General features: G+C 47.4%; 1 protein-coding gene across 1 annotated transcript; it reads right to left on the bottom strand.

The window, feature by feature from the left end:
* Positions 1–4,172: 4,172 nt before the first annotated feature.
* Positions 4,173–17,900, bottom strand: LOC140720086 (oxidized low-density lipoprotein receptor 1-like). Its single transcript, XM_073034986.1, has 5 exons — positions 17,786–17,900; positions 14,522–14,737; positions 11,247–11,389; positions 10,762–10,826; positions 4,173–5,227 (listed from the first exon to the last, which is right to left on the bottom strand). The coding sequence occupies exons 1-5, from the start codon at positions 17,877–17,879 to the stop codon at positions 5,035–5,037; spliced, it is 711 nt and encodes a 236-aa protein (XP_072891087.1). The 5' UTR covers positions 17,880–17,900; the 3' UTR covers positions 4,173–5,034.
* Positions 17,901–22,190: the final 4,290 nt, after the last annotated feature.

The following is a 22,190-nucleotide window of genomic DNA, read 5'->3' as shown; positions in this document are numbered from 1 at the left end:
AGGAAACTATAATGAAACTGAAAAAAAATCAAACAACAGTTTTTTATTACCTTCAGTCACTCAAGATGCAAAGAGGTAAACCCTCTGACTTCCACTCAAATCCAATTTTCCGCCACTCTTTTCGGGTTATAAGGCTCATCACACACACATACACACACACACACACACACACACACACACACACACACACACACACACACACACACACACACACACACACACACACGCACGCACGCACGCACGCACACACACATTCAAGCACTGAGTGAAAATCTCACGACACCATCCCATCACACACTCCCGGGTTCAGGCACAAAGTGAAACTCTCTGCACACAGTCGCATCACAGACTCCTGATGTTAGACACTGGGTGACGCATTCTCCGGACAGTCCTATCGCGCACACACTGGTTCAGACACAATCTGAAGCTTACTCCCCCGGGTCGCTTCAGAAATTCCCATGTTCAGAAGCTCCTTCCCTCTCAGCAATTCCCACAACTCCGCCGTTCCTGAAGTCTTGAATTGTGTGCCGGCTCGAAGAATGTGCGTGTGTTTCTGTTCAGAGGATGTACAGAGAACAGGAGAGAATTGGAAGTGGCAAACACGAGGAAATCTGGAAATTCAAACAACAAACACAAAAAGATGGTGGAACGCAGCAGGCCAGGCAGCAGCATTACCCGCTCAGCTTCCCCAATGATCCCGAGTTCATCTAGTTCCAGTTCCAACTCTGTTAAGCAGAGTGATAGACGGTGCAGCTGGATGACCTTCATACAGGTGAAGTTGTCAGCTACTCCAGAGGTCTCCATGCCTACCCACAACCCGCAACAGCAGCATGCAACACTCCCGCCAGGCATTGCTGCTGCTCCCACTGCGATTATAAAGAAGGAAATTATAATTAAACTGAAAACAAATCAGGAAACAGTTTTGTGCCTCTCTCATCCAAGACTCCCATCCTTGAAGATTCAAAGAGATAAACCCGCTGACTTCAACTCAAATCCAATTTCCCTCCACTCTTTCCCTCTAGTCCGGCTCAGCTCTCTCTCTCTCTCTGTCTCTCTGTCTCTCTCTCTCTCTCTCTCTCTCTCTCTCTCTCTCTCTCTCTCTCTCTCTCTCTCTCTCTCTCTCTCTCTCTCTCTCTCACACACACACACACACACACACACACACACACACACACACACACACACACACACACACACACACACACACGCACGCACGCACGCACGCACGCACGCACGCACGCACGCACACACATTCAAACACTGAGTGAATATCTCTCCACACCGTCCCATCACATATTCACTGGGTCAGACACTGAGTGATGCTCCTTCCACACAATCCCATTACGCACTTCCGTTATCAGACAAGAACTGAAGCTCCCTCCATACTGTCCCATCACACACTACCGTGGTCAGTCACAGAAAGAAGCTCCTTCCACACCGTCACATCACACATTCCCAAGGTCAGACACAGAGTGAAGCTCACTCCACACCTTCCCTCTGTGTGACAACAACAACTTGCCAAACGCATCTCCTTTGAACGTCCCCCCTCTCACCTTAATGCAGGTACTCTGGTATTAGTCATTACCCCCCCCCCCTCCCATGGGTAACAGATACAAGCTATCTGGTCTACTTGCGTCTCGTATTATTATAAACCTCAAAAAGAAATTTAACTCGAGATTGCACCTATCCTTTTCCATAATTACATTGTATCTAATGGCATTACCATCACTAGATGCAAAGTGATCCCCGACACAAACTTCCGTCCCCGGCATGTCCTAATTGATAGGATGAGATCAGGTATTGCACTCTCTCATTGGGACATTAATCTACTGATTAAGGAAACTTTCTTAACTGATTAAGGAAACTATCCCAGTGGCTCTTTCACAGTGTGAGGCTCAAAGTCAATACCAGGAATGTTAAACTCACCCGATGTCACAACCTGATGTCTCTTACAACAGACTCCGAACTCTCCACAGGTTTGTTCCTCTAAATCCCCAGACTGTTCGGTGGTCGATAATGTAGCCCCATGAACGAGTTCATACCTTTCTCATTCCTAATTTCCATCTTTAAAACCTCGCCTCAGCCTAAATTATATATACATCAGCACGACTAAAACAGCGGTAAACTGGAAGGTTGAGCTTACAAACCTGCCACTCCAACAACCAACTCTTACTAATGACTAATCTATCATGCTTTCAGTAGTGGGCCCCTATCCTAAACTCATCTGCCTTTCGTACAATACTTACTGCTTTGAAATGGACGCAGCTCACAACTTGAGTCCCAGCGGGCTTAATATTTTGCTTGCTGACTTTATCTGAGGTCTTAACAACATCTGTCCCAACAATGAGTCTACAATCTGTTCAAACATTCTGGTTATTATCCCCCTGCAATTCTAGCTTAAACACCACAAATACCCTTTTTTTAATGGCAAACTTTCCCGCTGGGATATTAGTTTCACTCCAGATCAGGTGAGAGAATTGCAGGATGGCGGGGAAGATGAAGGAGTTGCACAATGTGGGCCGATATGGCACGGCCTCCAGGAATGACTCGGTGCTGCCCCCAGTGTTCGTTCGGCAGTAGACAAGCTCATTTGTTGTAGTTTTTGGATTTCGGTGACATTTGAAGTGCCTAGGACTTCAAGCTGCTTATTTATATACGTGCGTGCGTGCGTGATGACCTCCTTGCAGGTGAAGTTGGCACGGACACTGGAGGTCTCCATGCCTTCCCACATCTTACAAGAGGAGCATTCAACTCTCCTGCCAGGCATTGTTACTGTCATGTCTGTGCGATTATAAAGAAAAAAAACGATAATCCAACTAAAAAAAAAACAACCAATAAAGTTGTGTCTTCTCTCACCCAAGACATATTCTCCTTGCAGATTCAAAAAGATAAACCCTCTTACTTCCACTCAAATCCAATTTCCTGGCACTCTTTCCCTCTACTTTTCCTCATCTCACTCACTCACACACACGCGCACACACACACACACACACACACACACACACACACACACACACACACACACACACACACACACACACAGATACAAACACTGAATGGAAATCCCTCCATATCGTCCCATCCAACACTGATACGTTCAGTCAGAGACTGAGTCTCGCTCCACACCGTCTCATCATACACTCCCGGGGTCAGACATGGAGTGCATTTTCCTCTACACCGTCATAACACACACTCCCGGAGTCAGACAAGTACTGAGCCTCCCTCCGCATTGTCCCATCACATATTCACAGGGTCAGTCACAGAGAGAAGGCCCTACACACCGTCACATCACACATTTCCGGTATTCGACACTGAGTGATGTTCTCTTGACAAAAACGCAGCACACATTCTCAGGGTCAGACACAGAGTGAAACTCTATCAACACCGTCGCATCACACTCTCCTGAAGTTAGACACTGGGTTTCGCTTTCTCTGGACCGTCCTATCGCACACACCCGGGTTCATACACAAACTGAAGCTTACTCCCCAGGGTCCCTTCAGAAACTCCCATGTTCCGAAGCCTGTTCCCTTTCACCAATACCCAGAACTCCGAAGTTCCAGTAGTCTTGAATTGTGTGCCGGCTCGGAGAACGTGCGTGTGTTTGTGTTCAGAGGATGTGCAGGGAACAGGAGAGAATTGGTACGGGGATGGACATGGTGGTGAGATAGCAGTCACTGGGATGAAACGTTGTCGAACCAAACGATTGGCCTGTTCACACAGAGCAGTGCAGAGGCTCAAAACCGAGAGATCGATATCCGGTGGAAGGGGGCTGGGTGGTGTAACAACAGACGTCACCTCTCCCCCTCCTCCCCATAATTACATATAAACAGAGAGAGAGGGAGACGTGTGGAGGAGGGAGAGGATTAATGGAATCGTGGAGGACCTGCAGGGGATGGAGCGGGTCAGTGAGAAGGAGAGCCGAATTTGTGAAGCTGGAGATAACGGAGACAGCACGGAGTGTTGGGGACGGAGGGGTCATGGAGACAGGGTGTGTGGAACAAGATAGCGGCGGCGCAAACGGGGAGGGCTGTAGGGGAAGTGGCGGATGACGGTGACGAGGATGGTCGGCTGGGAAGGAGGGTTGACGACGAACAGGAGACTGAAATCTCAATGAACCAGGAACACCTTCTTCCCCTCCGCCAGCATTTTCGTGAACGCATCAGCACCACCTCCACATTTTTTGCGGCATATATTAGCTTTTTGCATTTGACGTTAATTTTACATATTTGCGCTCTACTGATTTTTCAAAAGAACAAATCTCAGGTGGTCTAAGTCACAGATAATAAAACAGACCGTGAATCCGGTGGAAAAGATGCGATACAGGTGGACAGGACATTTGGCACGCTGGCCTTCATCAGTCAGGACACTGAGTACGGGGGTCGGAGGTCACGTTGCAGTTGCAGATGACGTCGGTCAGGCCGCACTTGGAGTATGGAGTTCAGTTCTGCTTGCCTTGCTCTAAGAGAAATCTCAACGAACTGGAAAGATTGCAGAGGGAGATTTCCGAGGATGCTGCCGGGACAGGAGGGTTATGGAGCAAGGTTGGGAATTCTGAAACTTTTTTCAGTGACATTACAGAGGTGTACAAAACCACGAGGGACACAGATCAGGCGAATGCGTGCACTCTATTTCCCCAGGACTGGGGTATCGAGACCATTAACGCACATGATTGAGGTGAGAGTAGCAAAAGATAGAAGTGTGGAGCGAGTTGGGTTTGATAAAAGGGAGACAGTGCGATGGGGAGAGAGGGTAGAGACAGAGTAGAGAATCGAGGGAGAGAGCGGGAACAGAAGGGGTATTGGGAGGGAGGGAGGCAAGAAAGCGGGGTGATGAAAATGGGGATGAAACAGAGGAGGGGGGAGTGGGGAGGGATGAGAGTGAGACTTTATAGGGCCGAGGGTAAAGTGAGGACGAGATGGTGAGTAAGATTGCGATGGAAGACGAGGATAGGTTAAAGGTGAGGAACAGCGGTGCGGAAGGGGTAGTCTGAGTTGTTAAGTGAAATGGGGGAGAAAGAGGGTTTTATCATTATATTCAAGTCGGTCCCACTGGTTGTTGACAGAGATACTTGATCTTTTCAGAAATATCCGGGAAAAAACGTGCAGACTTCTCACAGATGAAGCGTGCACGAACCTGACTGCAATCTTTAACCTCAGTGTCATTTGTACATTTACCGCATTCGAAGTCTCCATCGTACATCCGGAACAGGACATTCGAAGCCACTTTCCTGTCAAAGAGGGGTAAACAATTTCAACACACCTCCAGCAGTCAGTCCCCAAAACCACTGATATCCTCCCTCGCAATTGACCTGTGGCACACCAACATCTCCCACAACCCCACTTTCCCAGCTCCGCCCTGTGTCATTCTCCAGAATACACCCACTGACCCACTCTCTCTCTCTCTGCAACACTGTGTCAGTCACCAAAGTAATCCCTTGCCCCAATCTCTACCGACAGATTGCTATCCGATATCAGAATAATAACAGTACCCAACCTTCTCCTCACAGGCCCGTGTCAGTCCCCAAAATATTCCCACAGCGCCAGTGTCTCCCAAAGCCCCCATGTTAGTCCTCAAAATGCTCCCACTTCTTTACTGTCTCCCCACAGGCCTGTGTTTTCTTCCTAAGTACTCACACTCACCACTCCCACCACACAGATCAGTTTCAGTCCAAACTATACCCACTGCCTGACTCTCTCCCCACAGCCCCGTGCCGGTCCCCGAAATAATCCCACTGCTCAACCCTCTTCTTAGATAGCTGTGTCAATCACTAAACCATCTCCCGCTTCCCATGCTCTCCCCACGGACGTGTCTCAGTCCCCAGAGTACTCCCACTGAACCATTCTCTCCGCACAGATCTGTGTCTGCCCCCAAAGTACACCCCTCCCTCATTCTCCGCTCACAGACATGTGCCAGGCCCCAAAGTGCCCCCACTGTCTCACCCTTTCCCACAACCTGGGTCAGTTTCCAAAAGAACACCATAGCTCCACTCTCTCCCCATGGCCCCTAGTCCACAAAATACTTGGACTTCCCAGTCTCACCTCAAGTTCCCGTGCGAGTCCACACAATAATCCCAATGCCTAGTCTTTTTCCTAAATATCTGTGTCAACCAGCAAAAGACTGACTTCGCCCTCTCTCCCCACAGCCCATGTCAGTTCTCACATTTGGAGAAGGAAGTCTGAGGATCAGAACGGGAGAGCGGTGGGAGCCATTTTGATTTTTTCTTCTTCTCATCGGAGTTCAGAGAGGCGGGACTGCGCAGGCGTGTGATGTTGGGCAGTGAGGCCGGGAAGATTTAAAAGGAACACAACTTTATACAGCGGGCAGCGTCGTTTTGCGGGCAGCGGAGTGAGCCGGGAGCAGAGTGAAGGCTTAAGGGTTTTGCCTCAACAGGGTTAGGAGGAAACCGGCGAGGCAAGGTAGGTGCAGTTTTTAATTTTCCCTGCTATTTGAGGAAAGGGGGGAATTATGAATGTGAGGGCAACTTGTTGTTCTCGGTGTTCGGATGTGGGAGGTCCTGGAGTCTCCCAGCCTCCGGGACGTCTACATCTGCGCCAGGTGCGCTGAGATGCAGCTCCTAAGGGATCGTGTTAGGGAACTGGAGCTGTCGCTCCATGATTTTCGTCTGGTCCAGGAGAGGAAGAAGATGATAGAGATGAGTTACAGGCAGGTGGTCACACCAGGGCCACGGGAGGCAGACAGGTGGGTCACGGTTAGTGGAGGGAAGGGGAAGAGTCAGGTACTAGAGAGTACCCCAGTGGCTGTACCCCTTCACAATAAGTACTCCAGTTTGAGTACTGTTGGGGGGGGGGAGCAACATACCTGGGGGAAACGACAGTGGCCTTGCCACCGGCTCAAAGAGTCCGGCCTTGTAGATCAGAAGGGTAGGGAAAGGAAGAGGAAGACAGTATTAATAGGGCACTCGATAGTTAGAGGGTCAGTTAGGCGATTCTGTGGACGCAGTCAGGAGACCTGAATGGTAGTTTGCCTCCCTCGTGCCAGGGTGCGAGATGTTTCTGATCGCGACCAGGATATCCTGAAGTGGGATAGTGAGTAACCAGAGGTCGTGGTACATATCGGTACCAATGACATAGGTAGGAAAAGTGAAATCGTCCTGAAAGGCGAAGATAGGGAGAAAGGAAGGGAGTTGAGAAGAAGGACCGCAAAGGCAGGAATCTCGGGAAACCTGCCTGTGCCACGCGACAGTGACAGTAGGGATGGAATAAGTTGAAAGATAAATACGTGGCTGAAGTATTGGAGCAGGGGGAAGTGATTCAAGTTTCTGGATTACTGGGTCCTCATTTGGGGCAGGCGTGACCTGTACAAAAAGGACAGGTTACAGTTGAATCCTAGGGGGGCAAATATCCTGGCCGGGAGGTTTGCCAAGGCTCCCGGGGAGATTTTAAACTAGAATGACTGGGGGTGGGAATCAATTTGCAGAATCTAGGAGAGAGGAGGTTAGTTCACAAATAGAGAAAGCTGGTAGACAGTCTGTGGGGAGGATAAGCAGGTGTTAGAGAAGGGGAGCGCACAGACCAAAGATGTAGGGGAGAAGTAGAAAAAGTTAATAAAGTTGTTTGCACTGTTAGGGATAAACAGAGAGGAAGATGTAGAGCGTTTCTTAAATGCATCTGTTTTAATGCTAGCAGAATTGTAAGAAAGGTGGATGAGCTTATAGTACGGATTGATACTTGGAAATATGATGTTGTAGCAATTAGTGAAAAATGTGTGCAGGAGGCGTATGATTGGCACCTAAATATTCGTGGATTTCGTTGCTTCTGGTGTGATTGAATCGGAGGGGCAAGAGGGGGAGGTGTGGCACTGCTTGTCAAAGAAAATATTACAGAGGTGGCAAGGCAGGATAGACTAGAGGGTTCGTCTAGGGAGACTATCTGTGTGGAATTGAGTAATGGGAATGGTGTAGTAACAATTATAGACCACCTAATGGGGTGCCAGAATTGGAGCAACAAATTTGTAAGGAGATAGCAGGTATTTGTAGTGATTGTGGGAGATTTTAATTTTCCACACATAGCCTGGGAAGCCGATTCTGTTAAAGGGCTGGATGGTTTGGAGTTTGTAAAATGTGTGCTGGATATTTATTTTTACAAGAAATACATACAGGTACCAACTGGAGATGGGGCAGTGTTGGATCTCCTGATAGGGAATGAGATAGGTCTGGTGACCGAGCTATGATTTTGGGATCACTTCGCGTCCAGTGATCACAATAACATTAGTTTCAATATAATTATGGAGGAAAATAGAACTGGACACAGAGTTGAGATTTTTGATTGGAGAAAGGCTAACTTTGAAGAGATGCGAATGGATTTAAATGGAGTGGATTGGGATTATTTGTTTTATGGGAAGATCGTAATAGACAAATGAAGGCCATTGAAAGTTGAACATTTGATGGTACAGAATGATTTATGTTCCTGTTAGGTTGAAAGGAAAGTTTAAAAGTTTGAGAGAGCCATGGTTTTCAAGGGATATTGGAAACCAGATTCGGAAAAAGAGAGAGATCTACAATAAGTATAGGCAGCATGGAGTAAATAAGGTGCTCGAAGAATATAAAGAATATTTAAAGAATCTTAAGAAAGAAGTTAGTAAGCTAATAGAATATATGAGGTTGTTTTGGCAAGTAAGGAAAATAAATCCAAAGTGTTTCTGCTGTTATGTTTATAGCTAAAGGATAGTGAAGGATGAAGTTCGTCCCTTAGAGAATCAGTGTGGACAGCTATTTGTGGAGCCAAAAGAGATGGGGGAGATTTTGACCAATTTCTTTTCATCGTTATTCACTGAGGAGAAGATATTGAATTATAAAAATAAGGCAAACAAGTAGGTTAGTTATGGAAGCTATGATGATTAAAGAAGAGTAAGTACTGGAGCTTTTAAAGAATAAAAACGTGGATAAGTCTCCGGGACCTGATAAGTTAGTGTAGAAATAGCAGGGACTCTGAGAGAAATATTTCAAACGTCATTCGAAAACGGGGATTGTGCCGGAGGATTGGCGTATTGCTCATGTGGTTCCATTGTTTAAATAGGAATCTCAGTGTAAACCCAGCAATTATCAGCGTGCAGGTTTGACGTCGGTGGTGGGTAAACTAATGGAAGATAATCTTCGAGATGATATATATAATTATCTGGATAGACAGGGTCAGTTTAGAAGCAGTCAACATAGATTTGTGCTTGGAAGGTCATGTTTGACAAACCTTATTGAATTTTTTGAAGGGGTTACGAAGAAAGCTGAAGAGGGAAAAGCAGTGGGAATTGTCTATAAGGGCTTCAGTAAGGCCTTTGACAAGGTTCCACACGGAAGGTTAGTTAGGAAGGTTCAATTGTTAGGTATTAATATTGAAGTTGTAAAATGGATTCAACAGTGGCTGGATGGGAGATGCCAGAGAGTAGTGGTGGATAACTGTTTGTCAGGTTGGAGGCCGGTGACTAGTGGTGTGCCTCAGGGATCTGTACTGTGTCCCAATGTTGTTTGTCATATACATTAATGATCTGGTTGATGGGGTGGTAAATTGGATTAATAAATATGCAGACGATGCTAAGATAGGTGCCGTTATAGACAATGAAGTTGGCTTTCAAATCTTGCAGAGAGATTTAGGCCAACAGAAGGATTGTGCTGGAAGATGGCAGCTGGAATTTATGCTGATAAGAGTGAGGTGCGACATTTTGGTAGGACTCATCAAAATAGGATATACATGGTAAATGGTAAGGCATTGAGGAATGCAGTAGAACAGAGTGATCTGGGAATAATGGTGCATAGTTCCCTGAAAGTGGAACCTCATGTGTTTAGGATGGTGAAGAAAGCTTTTGTCATGCTGACCTTTATAAATGAGAGCAAAGAGTATAGGAGTTGGGATGTAATGTCAAAATTGTACAAGGCATTGGTGTGGCCAAATTTGGAGTTTTGTGTACAGTTCTGTCACCGAATTATAGGAAAGATGTCACCACAATATATGGAGTACAGAGGACATTTACTAGAATGTTACCTGTGTTTCAGCACCTAAGTTACAGAGAAAGGTTGAACAAGTTAAGTCTTTATTCTTTGGAGCGAAGAAAGGTGAGGGGGGACTTGATAGAGGTATTTAAAATTATGAAGGGGAAAGGTAGAGTTGACGTAGATAGGCATTTTCCATTGAGCGTATGGGAGATTCGAACAAGAGGACATGAGTTGACAGTTAACAGACAAAAGTTTAAGGACAACACTTCTTTACCCAGAGAGTGGTAGCTGTGTGGAACGAGCTTCCAGTAGAACTGGTAGAGGCAAGTTTGATTCTGTCATTTAAAAGAAAAATAGATTTTGGACAGGAATTGAATGGAGGGTTCTGAGCTGAGTGCAGGTAGGTGGAACTTAGTGAGACTAAGTTTTCGGCACGGACTAGCAGGGCCGGGATGGTCTGTTTCCGTGCTGTAATTGTTATATGGTTATATTAGTTTTACTGCACACTCTCTACCAACAGTCCGTGTCGATTCCGAAACAAATCCAATTGCCCATTCTCTCACCGCAGAACTTTCTCTCTCTCCAAAATGCCCCGATTTCCCACTCTCTCCACACAGCCCTTCTCAATCCGCCAATTCATACCAATGCCCACTCCCTTTAGCAACTCGTGTGTGACCACAAACTAATATCACTGCACACAACCTTCCCGCAGCCTGTGCCAGTCCCCAAAATAAACCCACTGCCCACTCGCTTCTCGCAGCCTGTATCAATCCGACGACCCACTTTCTCTGAGAAACATGCAAAATCCTAAATCTCACCCGTCTTTGCATTTTCCAATCCAATATGAACTGTCTTGGTCGCGGACAGCTTTGACAACAAAATTCTGTGAAATTAAAATGTTATTATTAACGATTGAATTCGAACAAAATTTAAAGAGCATCACTTTCTGTCTGACCCCTGGAGAGTTTGAAGAGATGGTATTGAAGGAGATTAATTCTGTGTCTCACCACAGGAGAATGTGATGCCACGGTGCGGAGGGAGACTCACTCTGTGTCTGAACCCGGGAGTGTGTAATGAGACCGTATGTAGGGAACTCTCTGTGTACGACCACGGGAGTCTGTGATGTGACGATGTGGAGGGAGCTTCACTCTGTGTCTGAACCCGGAAATGTGTAACGGGATGGTGTGAAGGAAATTCACTCCTTTTATGACACTGGGAGTCTGACACCGGAATTGTGAGATCAAACGGTGTGGAGGGAGCTTCTCTCTGGTGTTGATATATCTTCCGTCGATCTGACACGTACCTCTTCTTCTGCTGAATTTATATCCAGAAGTTTAGAATCAGAGTCCCAGCAATACTGCCTCGCTTTTTCGTAGGATAATTTCAACGTAGTTATAAAATAACAGCCGACTTCATTTCTGATCCAGGACTGGGGACACTCTTGTTCTGGAAAATAGGAAGAAGGAACAGTGAATCTCCCTGCGTACGGTCCATTTCATCCGCTGTGAGTCAAACATAGAAAGAGGATCCCACATCACCGTCCCGTCACACACACTTGGTCAAGTACAGAATGAAACCCACTCCTTACCGGTCCCCTGACACACTCCCGGATCAGACACAGAAAGAGGATCCCTCCTCACCGTCTCGTCACACATTCCCGGGTTCAGACACAGAGTGAATCTCCCTGCACACCGTCCCATCACACACTCCCGGGGTCAGACACAGAGTGAAACTCCCTCCATACCGTCCCATCACACACTCCCGGGGTCAGACACAGAGTGAATCTCCCTGCACACCCTCCCATCACACACTCCCGGTGTCAGACACAGAAAGGAGCTCTCTCCACATCGTTCCATCACACACTTCCGGCGTCAGACACTTTGAAGTTTCCACCACCCCGTCATATCGCATACTCCAGGGGGCAGACACTGCATGATTCTCCCTCTCACTGTCGCATCACACAATCCTTGGGTCGGTCACAGTAGTGCTCCCACCAGACCGTCCCAGCACACACTCCTGTCAGAAACACCGTCCAATCACATAGTCCTGTGGTCAGATATAAGTGATGATCCCTCCATCACACGCACACTGTGTCATTCACAAAGTGAAGCTCCTTCCACATCATCCTGTCACAGTCGACAGAGGTCAGACGCAGAGTGACACTCCCGCCATACAGTCCCATCACACTCCCAGGGGTTTCACCCAGTGTGAGCTCCGTATTGCACTGTCCCATCAGTCACTCCGGTAAAATATAGAGTGAAGTTCCCTCCTCAGTCTCCTGAGCTCATTCCTGTGGTCGGACCCAGAGTGATGCTCCCTGCATAGCATCCCATCGCAAACACTCCTGGGGTCAGACACAGAGTGAGACTCCCTCCACACCGTCCCATCACACACTCCCGGGGTCAGACACAGGGTGAGACCCCCTCCACACCGTCCCATCACACACTCCCGGGGTCAGACACAGGGTGAGACTCCCTCGAACCTGCCCCATTATACGTTCCCGGGGTCAGATACAAACTACCCTCTCACCCTTCTATCACACATTCCCGTCGTCAGAATCAAACTCATTCACGCCGTCCCATCGCACTCTCCTGCTGTCAGACTCAAATTGAAACTCGCGCCACGGCACCCAATTACACATTCGTGGGACCCCTGACCAGTTGTTGCTCCCTCAATTCCGCCCCATCACAATCTTCAGGAGTCAGTTAAAAACTCCTTTCCGCCATAGTATCACAGAGATCCTGAGGGACAGACAGAAATAGAATTTCACTCCCTAACGTACCGTCACACACTCCCGGGGTGAGACATATGATTTAGCTCCCTCCGCAATTTCCAATCACGCAACCCGTTGCCGGACACTGAGGGACTCTCCTTTAGCACTGTTCCATCACAGAATCCAGGAGTAAACATAGAGTAGAAATTCCTTATACTATTACATCATACACACCCGGGGTCAGACACAGAGTGAATGTCTCTCTTGCTACGGCCCCATCACACACTCATGGATTCAGACTGCACGCTGCTTACTGTCAAATCACACGCTCTTACGGATAGACACAGAGTGAATCTCCCTCCGCACCGTCGCACCACACACTCCCGAGATCAGATACAGAGTGAATCTCCCCCCAGAATCGCAAAGAAACAACCTCGGCACCGTCCCATCACAGGCACCAGGTGTCAGTTATAGAGTGAAGGTCCCTGCATACCATTCAATCGCACACATTCCTGATTGGGCAGACAGAAATTTGGGTTCAATCCACAACGTCACTTCACACACTCTCAGGGATAGATGAAGACTGAAGCTATTGCCTGACGATCCCATTATACTATCCCAGTGTCAAACACAGAGTGATTCTCCTACCACACTGTCCCATCACACACGACCGGGTCAGTCTCAGACTGAAGCTTTCTCTCCACCACACTATCACACACTCCTTGGGTCAAACATGGAGTGAAGCGCACTGCATGCTCTCCCATCACGAAGTCCTGCGGAAGAAAACAGCGTGAGGCTCCCTCCACACTCCCCCAACACACTCCCCGTGGTCAGACAGGAAATGAAACACTCTCTGCACGATCCCGCCGCATACTCCCGTGGTCAGATACAGTATGATGCTCTTTCTACCCGGTGACATCACACAACACAGGAGTCAGAGAACGAGCGAAGCTCCCTGCACATCATCCCAGCACACACTCCCGAGCCTATCACAGTGTAAATCTCCCTCCTTACGCCCTCCGTACATCAGACATCTTCTGGCGAGTCACAGAGTGAAGCTCTCTCTCAACGGTCCCATCACGCTCAGCTGTGCTCACACACAAAGCGAAGTTCAGCCCCCGCTCTCCCATGGCACACTGACGGGTTCAGACTCGCTCCAGAACATCCAATCACACAATCCTGTGTCACATAGAATGAAAGTCCGTCTGCAGTGTCCTCTCACACAGTCCCGGAGTCAGACACAGACGCTTTCTATCTACGATCCCATTACACACTCCGGGATTCAGACACAGAGCGATACTCCCTCAACACCATCCCATCACACCGTCCCAGATTCAGACACAGACGCTCTCTCTCTGCGATCCCATTACTCACTCCCGGATTCAGACACAGAGTGATGTCCCCGCTACACCGTCTCGTCGCACACTCCCGGATTCAGAGTGAAACGCTCTCTCCCAGGTGCCATAATACACTTCAGCGGTCAGAGATGGGGCGAATCTTTCTGGGGACTGTCCCAACACAAGTCCCGCTGTCAGACACAGAGTGAAGCTGGATCCATACTGTCCCATCAGACACTTCCGCAGTGAGACATAGAGTGAAGTTGTAATGTTACGTCTCACAATCCAGTGTTCAGACACAGAGTGTATCCACCTCCACAACGTCCCATCACACTCTCCTAGATTCAGTGACAGAGGGAAACTCCCTCCATGCTGTCCCATCACACAGGCACCGGGTCAAACACAGAGTGAATCATCTTCCATACCATCTCTTCACACACTCCCGATGTCATGCACAAGAGTGACGCTTCCTCTCTCTATCCCTGCCCTGTGATGAGGAGCGGGTGAAAGAGGGGGATGATGCCTCACCTCGTCTGCTGGTCAACAATTCACAGATTTGAGCCTTGGTTTCGTTGAGAGATCTGTACTTCGTTTCCATCTCAGTGAACTGGTGACGGAGATCGCTCTGCATACGTTTAAGAACGGCCAGATTAGAGTTGAGCGCAGAGAGCTTGGATTGAAGGGTTGAGTTTAACTCATTGTAGCTTCGGTCGGAGGTGACCTTAGATTGACGAATCTGTGACACTGAGAGAGATGGTGAAGGACGTTTAGCGTTTGCAGTGACACGTGAGTCAGCGTCACGCTACCGAACGGGTCACAGAGAGTGTTGTGTCAGTGTCATGGTGAAAGGTCTCTCAGTGAAGGATGTGCTGGTGGCAGAGTGAGAGGCGTCGGCGCCACGTTGAGGAACGTGTGTGTTTCACACAAAGGGGTATATCAATGTCCCGGTGAAGGTTTTTTGATTGTTACAATGGGTGTCTGCGTCAGTATCGTGCGGGGCATGTCCGAGTTGCTGTGAGGAACGTGTCGGTGTCACTGTGATAGGAGTCTCCGAGCCCCGGCGGGAGGTGACAATGACGTGTCACGGTCTCATGGTGTGGGGTGAGCTGGTTGCGAAGAGATGGGTATGTCAGTGCCACGGTGAGAGAAATGTCATGGCCACGGTGTGTGTGAGAGTGACACGCTGAGGTGTGTGTCGGTGCAATGGAGAGTTCTATGTCGATGTCATTGTGTCATTGTGTATTTAGCTGTCGGTGTCTGGTGAGGGTTTGCCTGTGTCAGGGTGAGGTGAGGGTAATTGCCTCAGTGAGTGGTGCATCGGTGTTATGTTGAGGAGTGATACTGTTTCGGAAAGTGGTGTTACAGTGACGTGTGAGTCTTTGTCACGATGCGGTGCAGAGCGGATCGCGCTGAGGTACGTGAAGGCGTCACGGTGTACGGTACCTCAGTGTCACGGTGAAGAGCGTGTCGGTGTCACTGTGAGGTGTGTGCCGGTGTCGATTAAGAAATTTATCAATGAAACTTCAGGGGCCTGTCAATATTACAGTGAGGGGTACGTTGCGGTCAGTGTGACAGCCACGTGTGTGTCACGGTGATTGTGGTGTCAGTGTCGCGGTTAGGAGTGTATCTGAGTCTCGTTGAAGGTCGTGACCGTGCTACGTTAACAGCACTGTTGATGTTATGGCGAATGGCGCGTCGGTGTCAGCATGAGTCTTGAATGTGTTACGGTAAAGGCCGTGTTTTTATCACGGTTCGGGGTGTGTCTGTATTACAGAACATAGAATAGTACAGCACAGTACAGGCCCACAATGTTGTTCCGACCCCTTAAACGCTGCCTCCCATATAACCTACCACCTTAAACTCCTCCATATACCTGTCTCGTAGGCTCTCAAATATCACTAGTGTATCTGCCTGCCTGCACCACTGAGACCACTGAGACAGGAAGTGCAGTCTCCAACCACTCTCTCAGTAAAAGGACAACCTCTAATATCCCCCTTGAACATCCCAGCCCTTACCTTAAAGCCATGTCCTCTTGTTTTGAGCAGTGGTGACCTGGGGAAGAGGTGTTTGCTGTCCATTCTATCTAGTCCTCTTAATATCTTGTATACCTCTACCTTGTCTTGTCTCATCCTCCTTCCTTCCAAAGAGTAAAGCCCTAGCTCCCTTAATCTTCGATCATAATGCATACACTCTGAACCAGGCAGCATCCTGGTAAATCTCCTCTGCACACTTTCTAACGCTTCCACAGCCGGCCTACAGTGAGGATATCAGAACGGGACACCAGTACTCCAAGTGTGGCCGAACCAGAGCTTTATAGAGCTGCATCATTACATCGCGACTCTTAAACTCTATCCCTCGACTTATGAAAGCTAACAAACATAATCGTTTTAACTATCCTATCTACCTGTGAGGCAACTTTCAGGGATCTGTGGACATGTACCCCCAGTTTCCTCTGCTCCACCACACTACCAAGTATACTGCCATTTACTTTGTACTCTGCCTTGGAGTTTGCCCTTCCAAAGTGTACGACCTCACACCTCTTCGTGTTGAACTTCATCTGCCACCTCTCAGCCCACTTCTACATCCTATCAAATTCTCTCTGCAATCTTCGACAATCCTTATCACTATCCACAAGACCACCAACCTTTGTGTCGTCTCCAAACTGGCCAACCCGCCCTTCTGCCCCCACATCCATGTCGTTAGTAAAATCACGAAAAGCAGAGGGTCGAGAACGGATCCTTATGGAACACCAGTAGTCACGGACCTCCAATCCGAGTGTATTCCTTCCACCACGACACTCTGCCTTCTGCAGGCAAGCCAATTGTGAATCCAGCTGGCCAAACTCCCCTGGATCCTAACCCTTCTGACTTTCTAAATAAGCTCTATCGTGTGGAACCTTGCCAAATGCCGGACTAAATTCCATGTAGATCACATCCACTGCATTATCCTCAGCTATATGCCTGGTCACTTTCTCAAATAATTTTGTCAGGCTTTTTTGAGACGATCGGCCCTTCACAAAGACATGCTGACTGTCCCTGTTCAGACCATGATCTCTAAATGCCCATAGGTTTTATCTCTAAGAATCTTTTCCAACTGTTTTTCCACCACGGACGTAACGGTCACTAGGTTATAATTACTCGGACTATCCCTACCTCCTTATTTGAACAGGAGGACAAAATTCGCCTCCCTCCAATGGACAGAAAGACAGAGGCTCAGCAATATCTTCTTTCTCCTCGTAAAGCAGCCTGGGGAATATTCCGTCAGGCCCCAGGGACATCTGTCCGAATGTATTTTATCAACTGCAACATCTCCACTCCCCTATTATCAACATATTCCTGAACATCAAATTCCCTCATATTGTTCTCACCGTCATCAGGTTCCCTCTCATTGGTGAATACCGAAGAGAAGTATTCAATGAGGACCTCGCTCACTTCCACAGTCTCCAGGCATATCTTCCGATGTTTATCTCAAACCGCTCCTACCTTCACTCCTGTCATCCTTTTGTTCTTCACATAATTGAAGAATTCCTTGGGGTTTTCCTATACCCTACTCACCAAGGCCGTCTCTTTCTCCCTTCTTTCCGTTCACATTCCCTTCTTCATTTCTTTCCTTGCTACCCTATTTTCCTCAATAGACCCATCTGATCTTTGTTTCCTATACTTCATGTATGCTGCCTTCTTCCATCGGTGTTACGGTAAGGGGGTTTTGGTTTCACTGTGATGTTTTGCAATCTCAATATATTCCACTCTCTTTATTTATGGTCTGACTCCATCCGGAGACCGTTCCACTCACCATAGTTCGAGAGACCGGCCACAATCACGATGAGGGCGGCTGTAACTAGGCAGAGTAGGCAGATCAGACGGTACGGTCTATTTCCGATCTTCATTTTCGACTCCCGTTCTTGCGCAGCTGTGGAGATACCATACGACCATAAGATCACAATAAATATTTAATAAGACCATAGGAGCTACTTAATGAATACTTTACTTCAGTATCTTAGTGATTGTAGTGATGACTTGCAGCAGACGGAAAAGCCTGAGTATGTAGATGTTAAGAAAGAGGATGTAATGGAGCTTTTGGAAAGCATCGAATTGGATAAGTCGCCGGTACCGGACATAATATACTCCAGGCTACTGTGGGAGACGAGGGAAGAGATCGCTGATGATCTTTGCATCATCAACGGAGACGTGGGAGGTTCCGGAGGATTTGGAAGGTTGCGGATGTTGTTCCTTTATTCAAGAAAGTTAGAAGAGATATCCCAGGAAATTATAGACCAGTGAATATTACCTCAGCTGTTGGTAATTTGATGGAGAAGATCCTGAGAGGAAGGATTTATGAACATTTGGAGAGGTATAATATGTGAAGCAGTTGTCACCATGGCTTTGTAAAGGGCAGATCGTGCCTTCCGAGACTGATCACATTTGTGTGGGGATGTGACCTAACACATTGATAAGGAAGAGCAGTTGATGTAGTGTAAATGGATTTCACCAAAGCATTTTATAAGGTACCCCATGCAAGGCTTACTGAGAAAGTAAGGAAGAATGGGATCAAGGGTATATTGTTTTGTGGATCCACAACTGGCTTGCCACAGAGGGCAAAGAGTGGTTGTAGACGGGTCATATTCTGCATGGAAATCGGTTACCAGCGGAGTGTATCTGGGATCCGTTCTGGGACCCTTATTCTTTGCGAGTTTTATAAATGAACTGGATGAAGATGTTGTGGGATGGGTTCGTAAGTTTGCTGATGACACAATGTCTGGAGTTTTGTGGATAGTTGGAGGGCTGTCAGAAGTTACAGAGGGATGCAAAACCGGCTGTGAAGTGGCAGGTGGAGTTCAACTCAGTTATGTGTGAAGTGCACGACGAGTGAATCTGCAGATGATGGAAATAAATAAAAACACAAAATGTTGGCAGAACTCAGCAGACTAGACAGCATCTGTGGGAGGAGGTAGTGACGACGTCTCGGGCCGAAACCCTGGTGAAGTTGTTCATTTTGATAGGTCAAATACGATGGTAGCATATAGTATTAATGGTAAGACTCTTGGCAGTGTGGAGAATCACAGGGATCTTGGGGTCCTAGCTCAAAGCAGCTGCGCAGGATGACTCTGTGGTTAAGAATGCGTACGGTGTATTGGCCTTCATCAATAGTGGAATTGAATTTAGGAGCCGAGAGGTAATGTTGCAGCTCCATAGGACCCTGGTCAAACGCTACCTGGAGAACTGTGTACAGTTCTGTTCGCCTCACTATAGGAAAGACGTGGAATCCATAGAAAGGGTACAGAGGAGTTTGACAAGAATGTTTACTGGATTTGAGAGCATGCCTTATGAGAATAGATTGAGTGAACTCAGCCTTTTCTTCTTGGACCGACGAAGGTTGAGAGGTGACCTGATAGAGCTGTACAAGATGATGAGAGACATTGATCGTGTGGATAGTCAGAGGCTTTTTCCCAGGACTGAAATGGCTCGCACAAGAGGACATGCTATTCAGGTGCTTGGAAGTAGGTACAGAGGAGGTGTCAGGAGTAAACCGAGCCATACTGAATTCTTTGTCAGTCCTCTACGCTACCAACAACACGAAATTTCTTCGTATCATCTGCAAACCTACTAACCCTACTGACAGTCAGGAGAGGGAAGGGCAAGAAGCAGGTATTAGAGAGTACCCCAGTGGCTGTGCCCACTAACAATAAGTATTCCTGCCTGATTATTGTCGGGTGGGGACGGCCTACCTGCAGGAAGCAACAGTGGTCGCGCCTCTGTAACAGAGTCTGGTCCTGTAGATCGGATGTGTAGGGAAAGGAAGAGGAATGCAGCAGCGATAGGGGACTCTGTAGGTGGGGGGTCAGATAGACGATTCTGTGAACGCAGAAAGAAACGCGGATGGTAGTTTGCCTCCCGGGTAACAGTGTCCGGGATATTTCTGATCGCGTCCACGATATCCTGAAATGGGAGGGAGAACAGATCGTGGTACATATTGGTAGCGACGACAAAGGCAGGAAAAGGGAGCAGGTCCTGAAGAAATACTACAGAATTTAGGAAAAAAAGTTAAGAAGCAGAACTTCAAAGGTAGTAATCGCGGAGTTCCTGCCTAAGCCACGTGACCATGAGAATAAGAATGGAATGAGGTGGAAGATAAATGCCTGGCTGAGGGATTTGAGCAGTGGACAGGAATTCAGATTTCTGGATCATTTGGAGCTCTTTTGGGACCAGGGTGACCTCTACAAAAAAGATGAGTTCGCACCTGAATTTGACGTTTGCTAAGGCTACTGGGGAGAGTTTAACCTGGAATTGCTTGGGGTTGGGAACCGAACTGAAGTGATAGAGGAAAGGGAGTTTGGCTCACAAATAGAGAAAGCTTGGAGACAGTGCAAGAGGGAGTATAGTCAGGTGGCAGAGAAGGGACGCGCTCAGACCGATAGTTGGCTCACAAATAGAGAAAGTTTGGAGACAATGGAGAAAGGAAGGATAGGCATCTGATAGAGAAGGGACGCGCTCAGTCCAATGTTTGAGATGAGTCTATTTTAATTCGAAGAGCGGATGAGCTTAGAGCGTGGATCACCACTTGGAGCTATGATTTTGTGGCCATTACAGAAGCTTAGATGGGTCGAGTTCAGGAATGGTAACTTCTAGTGCCGGCTTAAGATGTTTCAGAAAAGATAGGGAGGAAGGAAAAACAAAAGGTGGGGGCATGGCACTGTTGATCAGGGATACAGTCACCGCTTCGGAAAAGGAGGACGCCATGGAGGAGTTGTCTGCGGTCTCTCTGTGCGTGTACGTTAGGAATATGAAGGGGTCAATAACTCTAATGGGCGTTTTGTATAGACTATCCAATAGTAACAGGGACATCGAGGAGCAGAGAGGGAGACAGATTCTGGAAAGGAGTAATAACAATAGGGTTGCTTTGGTGGGAGTTTTTAATTTCCCAACTATTGATTGTCATCTTCCTAGAGTGAGGGTGTTCAGATGGGGTGGAGCTTGTTAGGTGTGTTCAGGAAGGATTATTGACACAATATGTAAATAGTCCTACAAGAGGAGAGGCTTTACTTGATTTGGTTTTGGGAAATGAACCTGGTCAGGTGTCAGCTCTCTCAGTGGGAGAGCATTTTGTAGATACTGACCACAATTCTATCTCCTTTACCATAGCATTGGAGAGGGATAGACACAGGCAAGTTAGGGAAACACTTAATTGGTTTCAGGGAAACTATGAGGCTATCAGGAGGAAGTTGGAAGTTTGAATTGGAAACAAATGTTTGCAGGGAAACGTACGGAAGAAATGTGGCAAATTTCAGGGGGCACTTGTGTGGGGTTCTGAGTAGGTACGTTCCATTGAGACATGGGAAGGATGGCAGGGTACAGGAACCGTTTTGTAAAAAGGCTGTTGTACATCACATCAGATGAAAAGAAGACCGTACGACAGTTTTAAAGACAAGGTTGTGATATGAATCTAGAAATTTTATGGCGAGCAGGAAGGAGCTTAAGAATGAGATTAGGAGAGCCAGAGAGAGCCGTGAGAAGGTTTTGGCGGTCAGCATTACGGAGAACCCCAAGACATTCTGTAAGAATGTTGAGATCAAGAGGATGAGACGTGAGAAAATAGGACAAATCCAGTGAGACGATGGAAATGTGTGTAGGAACTGGAGGAAGTAGAGGAGGTTCTGAATGAATATTTGCTTCTGTATTCACTACGGAAAATAATCTTAGAGATTGAAGGGATGACTTGCAGTGGATTAAAAAGCTTAAGAATGTAGAAATTAAGAAAGAGGATGTGCTGGAGCTTTTGGAAAGCATCAATTTGGACAAGTCACCGGGACCGGGTGGGATGTATCCCAGGCTACTGTGGGAAGCGAGGTAGGAGATTGCTGAGCCTCTGGCAATGACCTTTACATCATCAATGAGGACGGGAGGATTTCCGGAGGATTGGAGGCTTGCGAATGTTGTTCCCTTCTTTAAGAAATGGAGGAGGGACAGCTCTCAAAATTATACGCAAGTGAGTCTTACTATCGTGGTTGCTTAGTTGATGGAGAAGATCCTGAGAGGCAGGATTGATGAACATTTTGAGAGGTCTAATATGAATAGGAATAGATATCATGGCTTTGTCAAAGGCAGGTCGTGCCTCACGAGTCTGATAGTGTTTTTTGAGGACGTGACTAACCACATTGATGAAGGTAGAGCCGCAGATGTAGTGTATATGCATTTTCGCA

This window comes from Hemitrygon akajei, unplaced genomic scaffold (genome assembly GCF_048418815.1).
Source record: "Hemitrygon akajei unplaced genomic scaffold, sHemAka1.3 Scf000036, whole genome shotgun sequence".
NCBI classification, from domain to species: Eukaryota; Metazoa; Chordata; class Chondrichthyes; order Myliobatiformes; family Dasyatidae; genus Hemitrygon; species Hemitrygon akajei.
This window is presented reverse-complemented; position numbering and strand designations above follow the sequence as displayed.

Excerpts from the sequence above, each read along its gene's own strand:
- LOC140720086 (XM_073034986.1), bottom strand. The coding sequence starts at position 17,879 with ATGAAGATCGGAAATAGACCGTACCGTCTGATCTGCCTACTCTGCCTA. Across the intron at positions 14,738-17,785 it reads GGCCGGTCTCTCGAACTATG|TGTCACAGATTCGTCAATCT; the intron begins GTGAGTGGAACG and ends CATCTCTCTCAG. Across the intron at positions 10,827-11,246 it reads TAAATTCAGCAGAAGAAGAG|AATTTTGTTGTCAAAGCTGT; the intron begins GTACGTGTCAGA and ends TTAATTTCACAG.